Source organism: Chrysemys picta, chromosome 1, assembly GCF_011386835.1.
Source record: "Chrysemys picta bellii isolate R12L10 chromosome 1, ASM1138683v2, whole genome shotgun sequence".
Lineage (NCBI taxonomy): Eukaryota > Metazoa > Chordata > Testudines > Emydidae > Chrysemys > Chrysemys picta.
This window is the reverse complement of record NC_088791.1, coordinates 327868455-327888367: the sequence shown is the minus strand read 5'-3', so window position 1 is coordinate 327888367 and position 19913 is coordinate 327868455. Positions and strand designations below refer to the sequence as shown.

The 19913-nt window shown below is 42.7% G+C and overlaps 1 protein-coding gene across 5 annotated transcripts in view; it reads right to left on the bottom strand.

The window, feature by feature from the left end:
• The window catches only part of SLC36A4 (solute carrier family 36 member 4), a 235408-nt gene extending 219796 nt beyond the window's left edge, over positions 1 to 15612 (bottom strand). For 2 of the 5 annotated variants that reach the window (XM_065581646.1, XM_042856005.2), the window contains exons 1-2: positions 15420 to 15610; positions 2092 to 2253 (exon numbers count right to left, since the gene is read on the bottom strand). Coding sequence is in view for 2 of the 5 variants with exons in the window: in XM_065581648.1 (XP_065437720.1) it covers positions 15420 to 15447 (28 nt within the window). In the remaining 3 variants the exon portion in view is untranslated. Of the gene's footprint in view, positions 1 to 2091; positions 2254 to 15419 lie in introns of all 5 variants that reach the window. The other 3 variants (XM_065581648.1, XM_065581647.1, XM_005304051.4) reach the window with 3 other exon arrangements.
• Between the last annotated feature and the right edge of the window lie 4301 nt (positions 15613 to 19913).

Here is a 19913-nt window from a genome sequence, read left to right as displayed (position 1 = left end):
AGCTGTTCTTGTAGTTATTATTATTATTTCAACTGCTGGAAGGAAACCTGCAGTGTATGCAACTGAAGTATTCAAACATATAGTAACCAAATAGCATATTTGTGAGTGGCGTGGACTAGTCAGCTATACTGGGGGCCTGGAAGATACACCCTTCCCTGCAATGTGATGAACTATCTGGAGTTCCTGCTTCAGGAAAAGTTTACAGCAATCAGCAGCCAGGACTGGGTCAGAATCCATGAGGGAATTAACATGATGCTGCATTAGTTCACACAGGATTTACCCTGTTATTCCTGCATGCAAACACACTGAAATCTGCAGCTTTCTGCCACCCCACATCTGACGTTCTGGGGGAGGAAACTGATGCCCACTCATTCTTTGCAGAAATTATTTTGTGCTCTGCAAACTGCATGGATTATCTCTAACTGAAATGGACTAGATTTGGAAATAGAATACAGTTTCACACACACACATACACACACACTTCACTGTTTACAGGCAGCTCCATAGACCCAGGAGGAGTGAGTACACAGTGGCACATTTCTTATTACTGAAAGGAAAACATGAATGACCCTAGTAAACATCTGTGACTTAACAGTTCAAATAACCTTTACAGTTGTTTATGAATGTTTAAATTCCAAGTCACCATTTTGAACTCCACGTGGTGTGGGTGATAGGGTGGATGCCGAAGCGTTGTGATACAATCCATCATTAGTGGCCACACACGGGTAGCCAGCGCTTCTCATTTTTGCATTGCTTCTTAGAGCAGAAATAGCTGTGACAGAGTCCCCAGGGTGCAACCTGGACTGTGGGACTGTGAGCCTTCTGTCCCAACAACCTGGGCTGGCCCTCACGCTGTGATGCTGATGTCAAGTTACAAGCCCTCTGGCAGGTACTGCACTTAGCCATCCACAGGCTGGGACACACCGAACTGAGTTACACAAATGCTCTCCCAGCCACTCATGAACCAACAATGGAGAGGCTCCAGCCAATTCCCCCCAGCTCCCCAGTCTTGCACCCCAGAACTGTACCATCTTACACTGGTCAGAAGCCTGGCCAGTGTAAGTTCATTATCTAGTTCGTCACTCCCTCAGTGTGGAATGGACACACACTAGCCTTTGTGAACTAGGCTGACGTTTCCCAGGCACTTCAACCAAAACACACTGTTTTAGGTAAAATATAAAACAAGTTTATTAACTATAGGAAGATAGATTTTAAGTGATTACAAGTGGTAGACATATCAGTCAGATGGTTACCTTAAGAAAGTAAAAAAGTAAACAAACATTCTATATCCTAATCTTTCAGCAAGTGTCAAATTAAACAGCTTTTCTCACCCTGACAGACAGTACAAGCAGGTTACAGTTCCTCAATACACAGACTGGGCCTCCCTTCCCCCTCAACTCAACATCTGGAAGAACGACTGGAGGATAAAAACTTTGGACTGGGGAAGGGTGGTCCCAGGTTAGAAAAGGGAATCCAGATGTATTGAGGATCTGTAACCTGCTTGTACCATCTGGTCAGGGTGAGACACTGCTTGATTCAAATCCTGTTTAGTTTGTAGAACTAAGACTGCAAATGTATTTTTGTTTCTTAAGTAACCAACTCTGATCCCTATGCCTGCTACTTATAATCGCTTACAATCTATCTTTCTGTAATTAATAAATCTGTTTTATATTTTACCTAAAACAGTGTGGTTTGGTTGAAGTGCTTGAGAAATCTCAAGGCTATTGAGGGTGTGTCGAACTGGATAATTAACTTAAACTGGCCAGGCTTCTGACCAGTGCAAGACAGTACAGTTCTGGGGTGCAAGACTGGGGAGCTGGGGGGAATTGGCTGGAGCCGCTCCACTGTTGGTTCATGAGTGGCTGGGAGATCATTCACATAACTCAGCTGAATGTGTCCCTGCCTGTGCATGGCTAAGTGCAGTACCTGCCAGAGGCTTGTAACTTGACATCAGCATCACAGCGTGAGGGCCAGCCCAGGCTGTTGGGACAGAGGGCTCAGCAGTCCCACAGTCCAGGTTACACCCCAGGGGCCCTGTCACACCCTCCCATTACTATAATAATAAACTGTAAATGTGAGTCACACACTTACCGGACTCTGGGAAGGCTTCTGTCTCCACCAGGTTTGCTGCAGACTCCGCAGCGGGCTATTCCTTGGGGTGGGGTGGGGTGGGGAAATCCAACAGCTCTTCCAAGTAGGGACCGAGAATGCGCTGTTGATCCTGATCCACAGCCTGCTCTGGGACTGGTTTCACTGAAAAAAAGAGTCACTTCTTGCTCCTCACTAGGAACCTGCAGCTGGCTCCCATGATGGAGTCAGGGACCAACAGGGCACCGTCCCAGCTGACCAGGCTGTCATGAAGCACAGTTGGCTTCATGCTGGGTACACGGGCCAGAACCCGATGAAAGTTATCTCACAATGGGCATTTTGCTGGCAGATTGCTTGAGGTGCATTTCTTGTCCCTGGTCTTCCAGTATTCTCTGTTCAGCCTCTTAATATGCGCCCTGTACCAATCACCTGCCCAGAAAATCTGCAGAGCTGCCAGCTTTTTAGCTAGCTGCTGGCTCACATGGTCATTCCTTGTGTTTTTGCTGAAGTCTGGAGTTTTCCTGGCTTTGCACCAGAGATTCACTAACATTTTGCTGTGATCCCGTGACTATGAAGCAGCTCATTTTGCAAAAAATGTGATCAGTTCACTCTCCACTGCAAACCCAGGAAGCTCTCTGATAGTGTGGTTGCAGATCAGTGATCAGAAAAGAATGGGTTAAATGCTGACCTGAGCTGCTGCCATTCGCGGGGGGAGGGGGGGAGGGTGGCTTCCATTTTCAATAGAATGGATTAGAGATTGTTGGGATAAAGAGGACTAAGGAAGTCATCCCATGGAATTGTGGAATACTTCCATCAGACTACCAGGACCCAAATCATACAGGGCTGCATCCACACTGCAAAGCAACAGGGCTCACACTCTGGGGCCTGGCTTACCTCGTGCTCGGACCTGCAGCCCTACAAAGTCCTGGGACCCTGGGTTCAAGTCCTGGGTTAGCGCAATTGCAGTGTAGATGCAAGGGGGGTTACACTTGTGTCCGAGTTCAAGCACAGGCTACAGTGTAGATGTACCATTAGTAACACAGAACCTCACTTCAGCAGCAACTATTCCATTCCCGTGAGACATGAGAAGAGACAACTTGTGCACATGCAAGTTAGATGTGTGCATTTCCAGCACTGAATTAGCAAGGTTCTGCCTTTAATGCACTTCAAGTCAACTTCTTATAAGTCCTTTCATTGCAGGCCAGCCTATGGCATACATTGTGGGATGAAGGCTTCAGAACCCAATGTGGTGCAGGAAACCCTCTTTGAAATTCCTCAAGAAGCCTTCTTTCCAAGACAGCTAAAAGAAAAAGACTGCAAGCGTTTCCTAAAGATACAATCACGCTGTCACGGGCTGATAATCCTTCACAGAACCTCCTTAGACCCAAAAAAAAAAAAAAAAAAAAAAAATTAGCAGCTCCCAAAGGAGATGTTTAAGGAAGAGAAAGAGCCAATCTGGGAATTTACCTTACTGACCCACTGAAGATAGGCTTATCCAAACTCAGGGAAAGAAAGAAAAGGGGAGTCTTTATGTAACCTCCATTATACACGTTTTTAGAGCTCCATTAGACTGGACCTAACAACTTTGTGTTTGTTAAGCACACATCTGTTTGTAGAGTAATTATTTATATCACAACTTGTGATTTTGTGACCTTCCAGCAATATTCTTCTGTCTGTCTACCAAACTATTACAATAAACGGGAACGTTAGAGATCCTGATCAGATGCACACCCTCAGAATATTCCTTCAAGTCTATTTTATTCCTATTATGTGCACAAGTCCTGTTTGCCTTAAAGGAAGAAGGCAAAAAGCACAGCCAAGAATACCAGAAACAATTCCAACTTCCAAGCTCGAGGCCTATTATCAACAGCTTCTGTCTGACATGATAACCTGCTTCCAGTCCTCTGCCCTGCACTAGAAATTTACCCAGATGCAAGCCACAGATTCCGCAACAGTTTTAAATAAAGAGCCTCATAATGTTCAGGTGGACTTGGACATGAGCTGTCTTTGACTGAACCCACAGTGGGAAAACCAGTATAAGAACTGTAATTTTCCACCACTGCACCTCTATACTGGTATAGCAATGGCAGAGGCCATACTGTAATTAGAGAACAGTAGGTGATTTCACCCTTTTCTACCATTGTGCAGTCTGGCCCTACTTTGTCAGCAAAGCAGCATTTTCATTAATCTAATTACTGGATTACAAATGGAGGTGTGATCTGCGAGTCTGAGCAAATGACCGGGAACCAGAAACTCTAATTCAAGTAAAAGCAAAGAATTTAAATGGATTACTATATAAAAATATTTATGATGAAGATGGTAAAAAAAAATGAAACAGTCCAGAAAACCGATAATGGTATAAACACCTGCACTCTGTTTACATGACAGATCCACAATAGATCTGTACCAGAGATTTTTCTGTGTGCGCATGGGCGCACACAGGGCCTTGTAGCACAGCTGCTCACAACATCCTCAGCCGGGACCAATCCAGACTCATGTCCAATTGGAGTCATCTTGCCTGGGATTTTCTGTCCAGCAAAGAGAATAAGTGTATTGTCTCACACCCACACAGTAACCCTTAAAAACAGGACAGGGTGTGCTTGCAGCAACCAGTACAACATGATCCCATCTCAGGACTATTAATAGAATATCAGTGTGACCAGGTTTCCTCTGCAGCATCCCCTTTGGCCCATCAGGGAACAATTCACCCAGCTGCAGGTATCCACTGATGGACCTCCCAGAGACAGCAACCTAAGATCGCAATGTTTTTGTCCTCTGGCCAAGGCACACTTCAGTCTCTCCCTTTTCAGAGAGTTATGGTCCAGAGAAATCAGGAACACGAACGCACGCACACACCTTCTCAAAACAGGGTGATCCAACAAACTTTTGGTGGGACCCCATGCTTCCACTCAGGGCTTGTCTCCAAATGTGCCATGCCTCTACCAATCCCTCAGAGCCTGGCTGTTCCTTCTACCAGCCAGATAAGCCCCCACTAAACTAGTTCAGTCTCAGGGCTGCAAGCAGGCTTCTCTCCCAACAAGAAAAGCAGAGCTCTGCTCTTGCTCCTGGTCAGCCCAGAACTGGGCTAAATCTCCTACTTTTAACTCCCCCTCTCCATGCCTTAAAGTGTAGTGTAGTGCTGCGGGCCAGTTGGGTTCACAGGTTCTCATTAATCCACTCGTTGCCAGCATGGGGCCTGTCCACCCCATCATAATCAGTTTCATTATACTGATATTTTTATATACCACTAAAGTAAAATTGTATGGGTTTTACGTCTATGATTCATAATGAGGCTCCAAAGAGACTCTGTATATATGGGTACAGACCAAAGTCCTAAAATTTAAACCATGCCATCCATTCACTGATCAGAGGAGGTACTGCGAAAACCCAGGGCATGAAAATTAGCATTCAAAGAAACAAACTCTGGATCGAGTATGACTTGAGGATGAACTGGATGAAAAACATGCGAGTGTTGTGTGATACAGATTCTTACAGATTCTATAATCTCTGAAAAGGAAGTGCTATACTTCAGAACACCTATTGTCTGTCCATAAAAAAAAAAATCCACATAGAGTGATGTTTTATTTAAAAAGTCATCTGTAACCATGATAGTAGTGCCTAGCATTCTCTTCAAACATCCCTGAAAGACAGATACTGGGGAAACTGAGGCAGAGAAGACCCGTTTACCTAATCCCAAGAAATTATTCAGAGAATTGGGATTAGAATTTAGAATTCCTGCTACCCATTCCTATGCTCACATCAGTAGCCCGTAGGTCCAGTTCTAATTGAATAATCTGATTCATGTGCATATTTTTGCTCTGAATAGATCTAAATACAGTAGCCAAAATAAACACACCAATCAGCATTTAGCCAATCAGTGTGGCACCCACATATATCACTGGTTCTCCTGAAGTATAGTATTATCCTAAAGCAATCCAACCGCTCCCACTCAGCCTCCGCCCTAGCCAACTGTTTATCCTCAAGTTGACTCCTATTGCCATCACACCTCCTATTCATCCAGTAGCTAGTACAACTTCGGCTTTTAAATCTGGTCCAGGTCCATTTGGAATGATGGAGCCAGGGCAGCTTATCAGGTTTGGGTTGTAGCAATGTATTTTGACCTACAAAATACATTTGGGTCTGCATACCAGAATATCACGCTTCTCTCTCCAGGATACTTCAGGAGTTACAGTTAGCACAAGTACTACAGCTGACAACTCCCTGATTTTAAGAGAAGGGAGGTAGAGGCAGGGCATTGTCAGTAATGTGTTCCTCAGCTCTGAAATTTACTTCCCTCTTTGGTCTACTAGAGCTGGATTTGATGATCTTCAGGGCATGCTGCAAGACATATCCATTTTTCTCAAGCTTTTCCAGGGCATGGAGAAGGATAATGATTGGGGAGTAGGGCTGACTGCAAGAGAAATCGTGTGTTATGTGATGGAGGGTCAATTTATGATCTTTTAAACTAAGGAGTGTTTTGTTTGGGATTTTTTTTTTTTAAATACAGGGTCTAGTGCACTGGATGGGGGATTTCAAAAGTGTAAACAAACAAAAATTACAGTTGGAGTATGGGAGGGTAGGTATGAGGCAAAGTGCATTCTTTAACTGTACTGACCGTTGACTCAGTATGCACCCCTTAAAAGTCTCCCTGTGACAAAGTGCTAGACAAGAACAGTTGATCCAGCACTCTGGTAACAGCAGCTTTGATCAAACAATTCAGAATGGTGCTGGTTAAACGGAGTTGTGCCTAATTTGTGGGTGGAGGAGAGCTGGAAGGCTAATTAAGCTATTAGGCAGAGGGTACGAACAGGTACAGGAAGGAAGTAGAAAGTGGGGAAAGCAGGCAGCAGAGGGTGGAAAGAGGTTGCTCTTCCCTGATTGGTGCAGGAGCTGGGGGCTCCCTAGGACTGTTGGAGCAGAGCTGTATATAGTATGATGGTGGGAACCCTCATTGTAAATAAACTGCATAAGGTGTTAGACCAGCAGAAGGGTCTCTGAGCAGTTTGTGGAGCAGAGGCAAAGGGCCCTGTTATACTTCCTAATCTATAAAAGCGGCGAAAATCCAACCCCTGTAAAGTACACTGCGATCTTCAGGAGTGTTATGTAACTGCAAAGTATGTCTGCAATCCAGCAAACATTATACATGTGAGTTACTTTATGCTGGCAAGTAACCCCAATACAAAGTAATGCACATTGGAAAATATAATCCCAACTATACATACAAAATGGTTTAAAATTTGCTGTTACCATTCAAGAAAGATCTTGGGAGTCATTATGGAGAGCTCTCTGAAAACATGAGCTCAATGTGCAGCAGCAGTCAAAAAAGCTAAAAGAAAGTTAGGAACCATTAGGAAATGGATAGATAATAAGACAGTATCATCATAATGACACTATATAAATCCATGGTACACCCACACCTTCAATACACACTTCAGTTCTGGTCATCCCATCTCAAAAAAGATAAATTAGAATTGGAAAAGGAACAGAGAAGGGCAACAAAAATGATTAAAGGTACGGAACAGTTTCCATATGAGAGATTTAAAAGACTGGGACTGTTAGCTTGGAAAAGAGATGACTCAGAGGGATATGATAGAGATTTATTAAAACATGACTGGTGTGGAGAAAGTGAATAAAGAAGTGTTATTTACCCCTTCAGATAACACAAGAACCAGGAGTCACCTAACGAAATTAACAGGCAGCACATTTGAAACAAATCATAAGGAAATACTTCTTCATACAATGCACAGTAAACCTGTAGACCTCGTTGCCAGGGGATGTGGTGAAGGCCAAAAGTATAACTTGGTTCAAAAAAGAATTAATTAGTTCATGGAGGATAGGTCCATCAAATGCTATTAGCCAAGATGGCTGTGTCCCTAAGCCTCTGACTGCCAGATGCTGGGACAGGATGACAGGGGATGGATCACATGATAATAGCCCTTTTCTGTTCATTCCCTCTAAAGCATTTGGTATTGACCACTGTCAGAAGACAGGACACTGGGCTAGATGGACCATTGGTCTGACCCAGTACAGCCATTCTTATGATCACATATATCAAGTTGTTTACACACTTGCAGGCCTCAAGCCTAGATTATTACTGATAAACACCATAAAGTGACCATGGAAGGCACTCTCAGCAGGGGTGCTGCTAGACATGCGTTAGGTGCATTGGCAGAGCCTTGGGGGTTTGGTTAGCTGTAGCCAGGGCTAACAGATCATCCCACAATGCACATCAAACTCACCTTCACTTAATTTAAAAATAAAAATGATCACTCCTGAACTGCTGGAGATAAAACGGGGGGTGGGGAGGGGAAAGCTGTCAAACCAAGGCCCACTTTCCCCCATCAAAACAGGTAGTAAAAAAGGAATTGCATCAACTCTAAATTACCCTAATGATACATATGCTTTAACTTTTTTGATAAAAAGGAAAATTCTTCAATGTTTAAAAATTGCTGTAACAAAGTGTAATCTGTTTTATCACCAAGCATTGGTAATTGCACTTCCCAGAATGCTAAATCTTGAGCTGTCCAGTCAATTAAGATGCCTATTTTTAAGCATGACTTAAAAAAAAAAAATCAATTGCTAATGCAATGACCTGACTTCCAGGTTATCCTTCCTCTTTTTTCTTGGAAAAAAAACACATTTGTACAGTACCCTGCCCTGCATTTCAGATTAAGCGTGATTTAGTAACATACAGAATTACTAAGAACAGATATTTACAGAAAATAAGTTGTGATCTGAGAATAATTATTGTTGGCAATTCTACCTGATCAGACCATAAATCAGGAAGTACTCAGTTTTGCTTACAAACACTAACTGTCACATATCAAAGGATTAGCAAAAGCAAAGACATTTTCATTGTTAAACTAAGTAGCCATTCAGAGTCAGGATTTTATTGTTCTTTTATGAAGTATTTCACCACAAACACACATTAAAATCGTGATTTTACATAAATGTATGTCCTTTATCTCAACTTCTGTAGTCCTCTAGACCAAGGCAAGTCTTTCTGAATTACTACAATACTTGCAAATGGTGATATTATCACTAAGAGGCAGATTTTTGAAGGTACACATAGATACCTAGTGCGATTTTCAAAAGCACCTAAGTAAATGGCCTAGTGTCTTTACCCACCAAAAAAGCCAAATAATCCCCCCCAATTTACTATGTGCTACAGGATATCTGATTCCTGTTTGAAATTAAATGTAATAACTAACTAACTCAGCAATGCATTTATTAGCCATTATTACCAGGGATGTGAATTCATTTACAATTAATACAATCCATCTCTCTCCAGAATTCCAGTAAGTCAAACTGCAATTTAGGTAAGCTTTATTTCAGGGCTTGAAAATTGTGCTTACACCTACAAGACAGATGCTTAAAGCTGCTAGCCAGTGATAGATAGGAAAGACAAGTGGGGGGAGCTTTGCCACCAAAGTCCAGGTACAACGCCAGCCCTGTTGCCACCTTTAACTGCAGGGAAAGGAGAACAAAGGATTTCTTCCAGGGATTTTGCACCTCTGACCTGCCTGGTGGCTTTGTATCAACCTCTACATAGAGTAGGTGTCTGATACGTTTGGATGGAAGAAAAAGGAGCTGTTTTTCCTTCCCCCACCCTCCAGATCCTCTTGGCTGCTGTCAACACTGGACACTATGTCCATTATATGATAAGTATTTCCTCCATTTTCCTATTTTTGAACAATAATTCACTATCCAACCACACAATTTTTTAATCATGCTCTGTGCTCTTTCACACTATCCATTAGATTTTAGAGCAACTAAACTCATACTATTACAACAACCAAGTTATCATCATGGATCTGGGTTCACATATCTATGCAAAACCAATATCCTATGGAAAAGAAAAGATGCTACTATGTTCTACTTGTCTCTACTGAATAAAATCAGAACTTCTCAGTTGCATATCATACCTCTTGTACTGTTGACAGATAAAAGAGAGATTCTCCTTTAGCAGAGAGAGCAGGAGCTTGAAATCTATTCCTGCTATTACCATGAAATACCAAGCAGACAGGATGTACAATGACAGGACTTCACAGTTGTAGCTTGGAGGCAACTAGTTTGTTACAATGTCACAATGTCCACTCAAAGTCACGTGTTCCTAAAACCCTACACATTTTCTATTAATGTATTATGTGTTTGAGGGTCTGTTTTCTTTGCTTTGGAGATTTCTACACTTCTTCTCTTTCACCCATCTTTATACAGGAAATAGACTAAAACCCATACATCCCTTCAATCTTCCAACGTACATCTTATTATAAAGCTGCATAAAACCCTCAGTTCTGGGCCTATCTTTCCCATGTTACTCAACATACCTGGAGGCATGTCATCCAACTGGTTAGGCACATTAACCAAAAGCACAAGGCAGACTTGCTGAATTTGTTTACAGTTCAGGTTGCAAAGGAAGAGTGTAACAGCTCTATATAGAGCTAAATTTAATAAAAGCTATGCCTGAAGATATGTAATAGTATTACATCCAAGTAAATCATAGCTTGTGACTTGCTTGTCTGCTACAGTCATATAACATGTCTAAATTTCTATTGCTCTTCTCTGTTTATACTGAAGTTTGAAGAGAAATGTTTGTAAGATTGGCTATCACTAAGTCTAGTAAGAACTATTCTTCATTTCATTTAAAATTATTAGGAGCTCTCTCTGAATTTTTGACTACATGCCCCTTTAAGATTGATGCTTTAAAAGTAGAGATCTGCTAACAAAACATAGAATTTTAGCTTAGCTGAGTAGAGTTACAGATAAATAATGCAGGCACACAAATATTTCACATAAAGACGTGGGCACACATACGTACACAAGTTGTAAGCCAGTATATATATATAATATCTTTTAAACCTACACACAAAGGACATGAACTTCCAGTTTAACTTATGACATACCAACTTTTATGACATCAGTTAACTCCATTGCCTTCATGCCATGATACTCTGCAGTATATCAAATGGTACTGTAACCGGGTATTTACTCAAATACCTGAGTGAAGTGGAAACAATGTGTTGCTATAAGCACATAAAGCTTCTTCAAGGCTTCAAACGGGAGACAGCATAGATGAGACAAATGTCAAATCAAGAGAGTTACCGGAGAGTAAAAATGCCTAGGATCAAAGGTTAGTTCTGGAGATCCACTATAAGGGACTTGAAGAGAAGCCAAGTGCATTTGATCTAAAGCCCAGAAGAGTCAATAGGAGCCTTTCTGGCCATTAATGCCAACTGACACCACATTGTGCCTGAGTATGTATAGTTTGTAAAAGCAACAATCAGATTCCCATTTTAAAGTAAGAAAATGCCTATCCCTCTGCAGAATTCCTTTTGCAAAAGGGTCTGGCAGAGACTGATGAATTACACTTCATAATTTCAAGAACAGGTGTAACAGAAGATGAATACAGATAGTAAGGAACTTAAGCCTAAAAGAGAAGCACTGTATAACATAAGAATGGCCAAAGGTCCCTCCAGCCCAGTATACTAACACGGCTGCTACTCTGAAACCTGTCTACTGACAGTGGCCAATGCCAGGTGCCCCAGAGGGAGTGACCTAACAGGTAATGATCAAGTGATCTCTCTCCTACCATCCATGTCTCCTCTTTGACAAACAGATGCTAGGGATACCATTCCTTACCCATCCTGGCTAATAGCCATTAGTAGATGTAAACACGATGGATTTATCTAGTTCTCTTTTAAACCCTGTTATAGTCCTAGCCTTCACAACCTCCTCAGGCAAGGAGTTCCACAGGCTGACTGTGCGCTATGTGAAGAAGAACTTCCTTTTATTTGTTTTAAACCTGCTGCCCATTAATTTCATTTGGTGGCCCCTAGTTCTTATATTATGGGAACAAAGTAAATAACTTTTCCTTATTCACTTTCTCCGCACCACTCATGATTTTATATACCTCTATCATATCCCCCCTTAGTCTCTTGTTCAAGCTGAAAAGTCCTAGCCTCTTTAATCTCTCCTCATATGGGACCCGTTCCAAACCCCTAATCATTTTAGTTGCCCTTCTCTGAACCTTTTCTAATGCCAGTATATCTTTCCTGAGATGAGAGACCACATCTTTACGCAGTATTCAAGATGTGGGCATACCATAGATTTATATAAGGGCAATAAGATATTCTCCGTCTTATTCTCTAACCCCTTTTTAATGATTCCTAACATCCTGTTTGTTTTTTTGACTGCCGCTGCACACTGCATGGACGTCTTCAGAGAACTATCCATGATGACTCCGAGATCTCTTTCCTGATTAGCTGTAGCTAAATTAGCCTCCCATCATATTGTATGTATAGTTGGGGTTATTTTTTTCCAATGTGCATTACTTTACATTTATCCACATTAAATTTCATCTGCCATTTTGTTAACCCAATCACTTAGTTTTGTGATATCTTTTTGAAGTTCTTCACAGTCTGCTTTGGTCTTAACTATCTCGAGCAGTTTAGTATCATCTGCAAACTTTGCCACCTCACTGTTTACCCTTATCCCCAGATCATTTATGAATAAGTTAAATAGGATTGGTCCGAGGACTGACCCTTGAAGAACACCATATTTACCCCTCTCCATTCTGAAAATTTACCATTTATTCCTACCTTTTGTTCCCTGTCTTTTAACCAGTTCTCAATCCATGAAAGGATCTTCTCTTTTATCCCATGACAACTTAATTTACGTGAGAGCCTTTGGTGAGGGACCTTGTCAAAGGCTTTCTGGAAATCTAAGTACACTATGTCCACTGGATCCCCCTTGTCCACATGTTTGTTGACCCCTTCAAAGAACTCTAATAGATTAGTAAGACATGATTTCCCTTTACAGACACCATGTTGACTTTTGCCCAACAATTTATGTTCTTCTATGTGTCTGACAATTTTATTTTTTACTATTGTTTCAACTAATTTGCCCGGTACTGACGTTCAACTTACCGGTCTATAATTGCCGGGATCACCTCTAGAGCCCTTTTTAAATATTGGTGTTACATTAGCTATCTTCCAAACATTGGGTACAGAAGCTGATTTAAAGGACAGGTTACAAACCATAGTTAATAGTCCCGCAATTTCACATTTGACTGCTTTCAGAACTCTTGGGTGAATGCCATCTGGTCCCGGTGACTTGTTAATGTTAAATTTATCAATTAATTCCAAAACCTCCTCTAGTGACACTTCAATCTGTGACAATTCCTCAGATTTGTCACCTACAAAGGACAGCTCAGGTTTGGGAATCTCCCTAACATCCTCAGCTGTGAAAACTGAAGCAAAGAACTCATTTAGTTTCTCCCCAATGACTTTATCGTCTTTAAGTGCTCCTTTTGTATCTCAATTGTCCAAGGGCTTTACTGGTTGTTTAGCAGGCATCCTGCTTCTGAAGTACTTAAAAATCATTTTGTTATTACCTTTTGTTTTTGGCTAGCCATTCTTCAAACTCCTCTTTGGCTTTTCTTATTACATTTTTACACTTAATTTGGCAGTGTTTATGCTCCTTTCTATGTACCTCACTAGAATTTGACTTCCACTTTTTAAAAGATGCCTTTTTATCTCTCACTGCTTCTTTTACACGGTTGTTAAGCCACGGTTGCTCTTTTTTAGTTCTTTTACTGTGTTTTTTAATTTGGGGTATACATTTAAGTTGGACCTCTATTATGGTGTCTTTGAAAAGTGTCCATGCAGCTTGCAGGGATTTCACTCTAGTCACTGTACCTTTTAATTTCTGTTTAACTAACCTCATTTTTGCATAATTCCCCTTTCTGAAATTAAATGCCAGAGTGTTGGGCTGTTGAGGTGTTCTTCCCAGCACAGGAATGTTAAATGTTATTATATTATGGTCACTATTTTCAAGCAGAAATTTTTATTCCTAAAAAGAAGTTTTCTTTTTTTTCTCTCCAATGGTGCCAAATCCAAGATCAAAGAAAATACTATTTTTGCAAGTATAAATGAAAAGAATATAATCGGGGAGAGAGAAATCTAATGACATAGTTTTGGAAGGTAGAAGCAAAGAAAGAATGATACCTGTAAGGATCCTAAAGCTATGCATCAGTAATACTGTTATATGTAAAAGATGCCACCTTTTGCTATTGAAAGTGTTTTATTGTGGGAGTCCTATTCATCATAATGTAGAGAGTTCCTCCAGAATACCTTAGATGCCAATATTCAGTATCTGAAAAAGTAAAAGGCTTTTGTTCTGGTTATTTAACCATAAACTGAGATTAGTTTTAAAGAATCACACTCATGCATTGCTTTAGTCTGTGTTTTTCACATGACATCTAAGAACAAAAACATCAGTCCACTTTAACCTTCCTCAGATTATTATATTTTAAGAGCCAGATATATGGGGTGGGGGGCTCCCCCAGTTTTGTGATTTACAACAAATCAGTCATAGTGAATTAATGCTTTTGGACATTTTCACATTTCGGTGTCAAAAATTAGCTGCTTAAATGAGTTTAGTGACCTGATATTTAAAGGTGCTGACTATTCTATTCACACCTCTCAAAGTCAAGTTTTAGGTGCCTAATCATGGATTTAGATGCCTTGCTTTAGACATTTAAGTTTGAAAACTTCAGCCAAAAGCTTTAGCAGGCTGTGGAGGCAGCAGATGTCACAATGAGCAGAAGCCACCGAACCACCTCGCTTTACAGGCAGAAGCGTTACCCAGACTCGGGAGTCGAAGTTACAGCAGTTTTGTGCTGTGCCCGATTTCCCAACCTCCCCCCCGCCTGCCACTAGACCTGTGCACACTCCTCAGCCTGCGGCTCAGAGTCCCCAGCGGGCAGTGGGTCACTCTTCCCCCTTGGGCGCAGCTCCCCGAGCACCCGCGCCAACCCAGCCAGCCTCACCCCGCTTTGGGGAGGCCGCAAGCGGGGGGTACCGCCCTCACCTCCCCCCGTCACACAGCTGGCGCGCAGAGCGGCCCGGGCCACACAACAGGGGGCTCCCGCTGCCGGGGCACCCGCGCCCTTCGCCCTGCCACCGCGGGCCTCCCGGATCAGTGACAGGGCCCCGGGCAGGAGACGCCCGCCCCCCGCGGGAGGCCCGGGCTCAACCCCAGCACGGCAAGCCGCTGGGGAGGCTGAGGCGGGACTGAGAAGCCGCAAGAGTTATTAAGAGGAAGGGGTTGCAGTGGTTCAACCCTTCTTCCTCCCCCCCCCCCCCCCCGTGGGATGGTTTATCCCGTCCTGCAGATGCGTTCCCGGCGGAGCAAACCATTCTCCCCAAGTGCGGGGGGGTCAAATCTCCTCAGCCCCCTTGTGCCCTCTACCCCCGCCACACAGCAAGCCGCTGCCCATCCCTCCCCGCCTCAGTTTCACCGCCATCCCCAGCCAACGGAGCACGCTGTACCTAGCTCTTCTCTAGCCGCCGCTTCCATCTTTCAATGGTCCCTCTGCTCGCCCTTCCTCAACGTGGAGCCGGCCGGCACAGGGAGGCAGTGCGCATGCGCTCCCTGACCCTTCAGCACACCATAGAAACGCGCGGACTGGATAGAGAAGACGCCCCGGGAGGGGAGGAGGAAGGCGTTAGTCCTCCGGAGGCCAGAGCTCTTTAGGGATGTGCCTTGCAGTAGAGCCAGGAGCATATTCCATGGCTGCTCTGCGGCCCATTTGTGCTGCATGCGCCTGCCTCTAATTAACTCCCCTTCAGCCCAACTCCGGCCGCAGAGCAATAGCACCAACCTCAAGCATTCAACAATTTTGCATCAGGCTCTGAAAAATCATAGGATTTTATAATATGGCATCTTGGGTCTTTTTACTTGCCCTGTAGTGCTGGAACATATAGGGGGTCTCCTTGTCAAGTTTTTCCAACAAGTGAGGGCTAGAAACTTACTTTATTAAAAATGAAAGCTAAACTTCTTAGGGTATAGATAGCCTGATTCTGGCAGTTGGGGGTCTAGGGAAGACAAATAACCCTGCTAGACACCAACAATCAAAGACTTAACAAGTGTTGTGGCTCATTACAATAATTTGTAACGCTTTGCTGCCTACCACTTTAAACCCTTTATGCATAGTAGTCCGACCCCCACTTACTTTCAAGTGACCAATATGTGTTAGCCCTTCTGCTTAATCTGTTCCAACTTTTATTTAGCTCAAATGCTGCTGCCTTCCCCAGATCTGAAGACCTCTGTGTAGCTCAAAAGCTTTTACCTTCCACAAACAGAAGTTCATTCAATGAAAGATATTACCTCACCCACCATGTCTCTATATAAAACCATAAGTCATAGTCACCTGACTTGGCTTATCATCCCAGGCTCAGTCTTGCTATAGATATCAATTCCTTTTCATTAATAATCTGCTTTCTAAATCATACATAGTCCTGCTATGTTTGCAGGGGCCTGGACTAGATGACCTCTCAAGATCCCTTCCAGTCCTATAATTCTATGATTCTCTGGTCAAATATCCCTAATTTTACTAACAACTCTGCTCCAGAGACAACACATAACTGTTGATGGGAAGAGGGCATAATTTAAAGGTTCTGGTAGTATACAGTGGGGTTCAGGATAGAGCATATAAATTCTGGAAGAAATCTGGGGGGCATGTTTCTCCCACGCATCGCCTCTGGTCCCGCCAAGGTTGCCTTTGGACCCCTACCACCACTCCTATTCCAAAACCTGTAATCAAATCAGAATGTTGTATTAAGTTTTTAAAGCCAAGTTAGAGGAACAGAAATGCAGTATTACCAGCTGGAAGCATTAAAAAATGATTCAAGCCTCCCCAAATATCCTGAGATTTTCAAACCTGAGAATTTTTAGGCCATCCCTTTTTTAGGGTGCTAGGGGAAACGAATTATTGACACTTTTTTTCATTCTTTAGGGTTCACATTTTCAAGATTCACCTCAACTATAATGGCTAGAAACTTGGTTTAAAAAGAAACCTGATAATCTTCCATAATCACATGACTCCTAGAGTGAAGGCTTGAAGAAACACATGAAATATCACAGAAGTTGGCAATATGGGCAGGACACATGTTTGTATTAGTGGTTATTAAGTGATGGGGTGGAAGCATCTGTTTTTATGCTAAACTCTCTTTGATTTATTATCCTTATTCTCTCAAGTCCCTGCTTGTCTATTTATCCATCTCTTCAGTTCTGACACCTAGGCCTCAATTCTTACATGTGTTGAACTCAGGTGGGCCCTTTGTTCGCACCCACACACAACCCCGCTAAAATCAGTAGGGCTCTGCACTGGGGTTCATCCTTCACTCAGATCCCTGGTTTGTAAGCTCTGTGGCAAGGACAGTATGAATTTGAGACATGAGCACAGAGATGGGAGCTAGGAACTCTTGAGTTGTAATAATTCCATTTCTACCACCAACTTGCTGTTTGGGTTTAAGAAAGTCATTTAACTTTAGCCTCTCCAAGTTGGTTTCCCCATCTATAAATTGGAAGTAATACTTATGCTCACAACCCTCCCATAAGTTTATATTAATGATGGATCAGGACTTTGAACATGGAAAGAGCACTTTGATCTCTTGTGCCACAGTTTATTATCCTGAAGATGAAATGCTTTAGTCTAACTAATGTGTTTGAGCTTAAAATAGGGGTAGCTGAATGAAATTTAGTGACTCAATATATACAGGAGCTCAAACTAGATGATCTAATGGTCCCTTCTGGCCTTTAACTCTATGAAACTATGGAATTAACATTACATATACTGTTTCTTTTTAAATTATTCAATTCCTATGAATTTCTTTTTTATGGATTTCACAGAGACAATGTGTTGTGAAGTTGTATAGGAGCAATAGGCTTGGACGCAAGTGTGCTGTTTCTTTAAATACATAGCCACAATCAAGACAAGAAGGAACTTCGGAAAATTTTCAGGCAGAAACATTACAGTGAAGCAGTATACAGAAGAATGGCTTTAGGGGATAATCCTTAAGTTTCTTGTTACAGTTAGAAGAAAGCAGTGTTTCCTACCATTGTCACATAATAATTAACAATTGTGGTTTCCAAAGCTTTAAAGAAAGGAGGAGGGGAAGATGTCAGGGTGGCGGGGAGTAACTGGAAATATCCAAAGTAGATAAGGGATATCAAATGTTTTCTCAAACTCTGCAATCCCAGCTAGGGAAACAAGAATTTCAGGACATTCAGTACCCATATTGCATAGATCTCTAATCACTCTGATTTTCAGCACCCTATAATTTACTCTGAAGATAAGTGCTGTAGGAATTATTTTGGGGAAGTTCTATGGCCTGTGTTCATAGAATCATACAATATTAGGGTTGGAAGAGACCTCAGGAGGTCATCTAGTCCAATCCCCTGCTCAAAACAGGGCCAACACCAACTAAATCATCCCAGCCAAGGCTTGGTCAAGCCGAGTCTTAAAAACCTCTAAGGCTAGAGATTCTACCACCTCCCTAGGTAATCCATTCCAGTGCTTCACCACCCTCCTAGTGAAATAGTGTTTCCTAATATCCAATCTAGACCTCCCCCACTGCAACTTGAGACCATTACTCCTTGTTCGGTCATCTGCCACCACTGAGAACAGCCTAGCTCCATCCTCTTTGGAACCCCGCTTCAGGTAATTAAAGGCTGCTATCAAATCCCCCCTCACTCTTTTCTTCTGCAGACTAAATAACCCAGTTCCCTCAGCTTCTCCTCGTAAGTCATGTGCTCCAGCCCCCTAATCATTTTTGTTGCCCTCCGCTGGACTCTCTCCAATTTGTCCACATCCCTTCTGTAGTGGGGGGACCAAAACTGGACACAGTACTCCAGGTGTGGCCTCACCAGTGCAGAATAGAGGGGAATAATCACTTCCCTCGATCTGCTGGCAATGCTTCTACTAATACAGCCCAATATGCTATTGGCCTTCTTGGCAAGAAGGGCATACTGCTGACTCATATCCAGCTTCTCGTCCACTGTAATCCCCAGGTCCTTTTCTGCAGAACTACCACTTAGCCAGTTGGTCCCCAGCCTGTAGCGATGCATGGAATTCTTCCTTCCTAAGTGCAGAACTCTGCACTTGTCCTTGTTGAACCTCATCAGATTTCTTTTGGCCCAATCCTCCAATTTGTCTAGGTCGCTCTGGACCCTATCCCTACCCTTCAGCCTATCTACCTCTCCCCCCAGCTTAGTGTCATCTGCGAACTTGCTGAGGGTGCAATTAATCCCATCATCCAGATCATTAATAAAGATGTTGAACAAAACCGACCCTGGGACACTCCGCTTGATACCGACTGCCAGCTAGACATCGAACCATTGATCGCTACCCGTTGAGCCCGACGATTTAGCCAGCTTTTTATCCACCTTATAGTCCATTCATCCAATCCATACTTCTTTAACTTGCTGTCAAGAATACTGTGGGAGACCGTAACAAAAGCCTTGCTAAAGTCAAGATAGAACACATCCACTACTTTCCCCATATCCACAGAGCCAGTTATCTCATCATAGAAGGCAATCAGGTTGGTGAGGCATGATTTGCCCTTGGTGAATCCATGTTGACTGTTCCTGATCACCTTCCTCTCCTCTGAGTGCTTCAAAATGAATTCCTTGAGGACCTGCTCCATGATTTTGCCGGGGACTGAAGTGAGGCTGACTGGTCTGTAAAATATGGGCACTATATTTTCCTTTTTCCAATCGTCCAGAACCTCCCTCAATTGCCACAAATTTTAAAGGATAATGGCCAATGGCTCTGCAGTCACATCAGCCAACTCCCTCAGCACCCTTGGGTGCATTAGATCTGGATCCATGGACTTGTGTATGTCCAGCTTTTCTAAATAGTCCTTAACCTTTTCTTTCACCACTGGCTGCTCACGTACTCCCCATGCTGTGTTGCCCAGTGCAGCAGTCTGGGAGCTGACCTTGTCTGTGAAGACAGAGGAAAAAAAAAAAAAAAAAAAAGC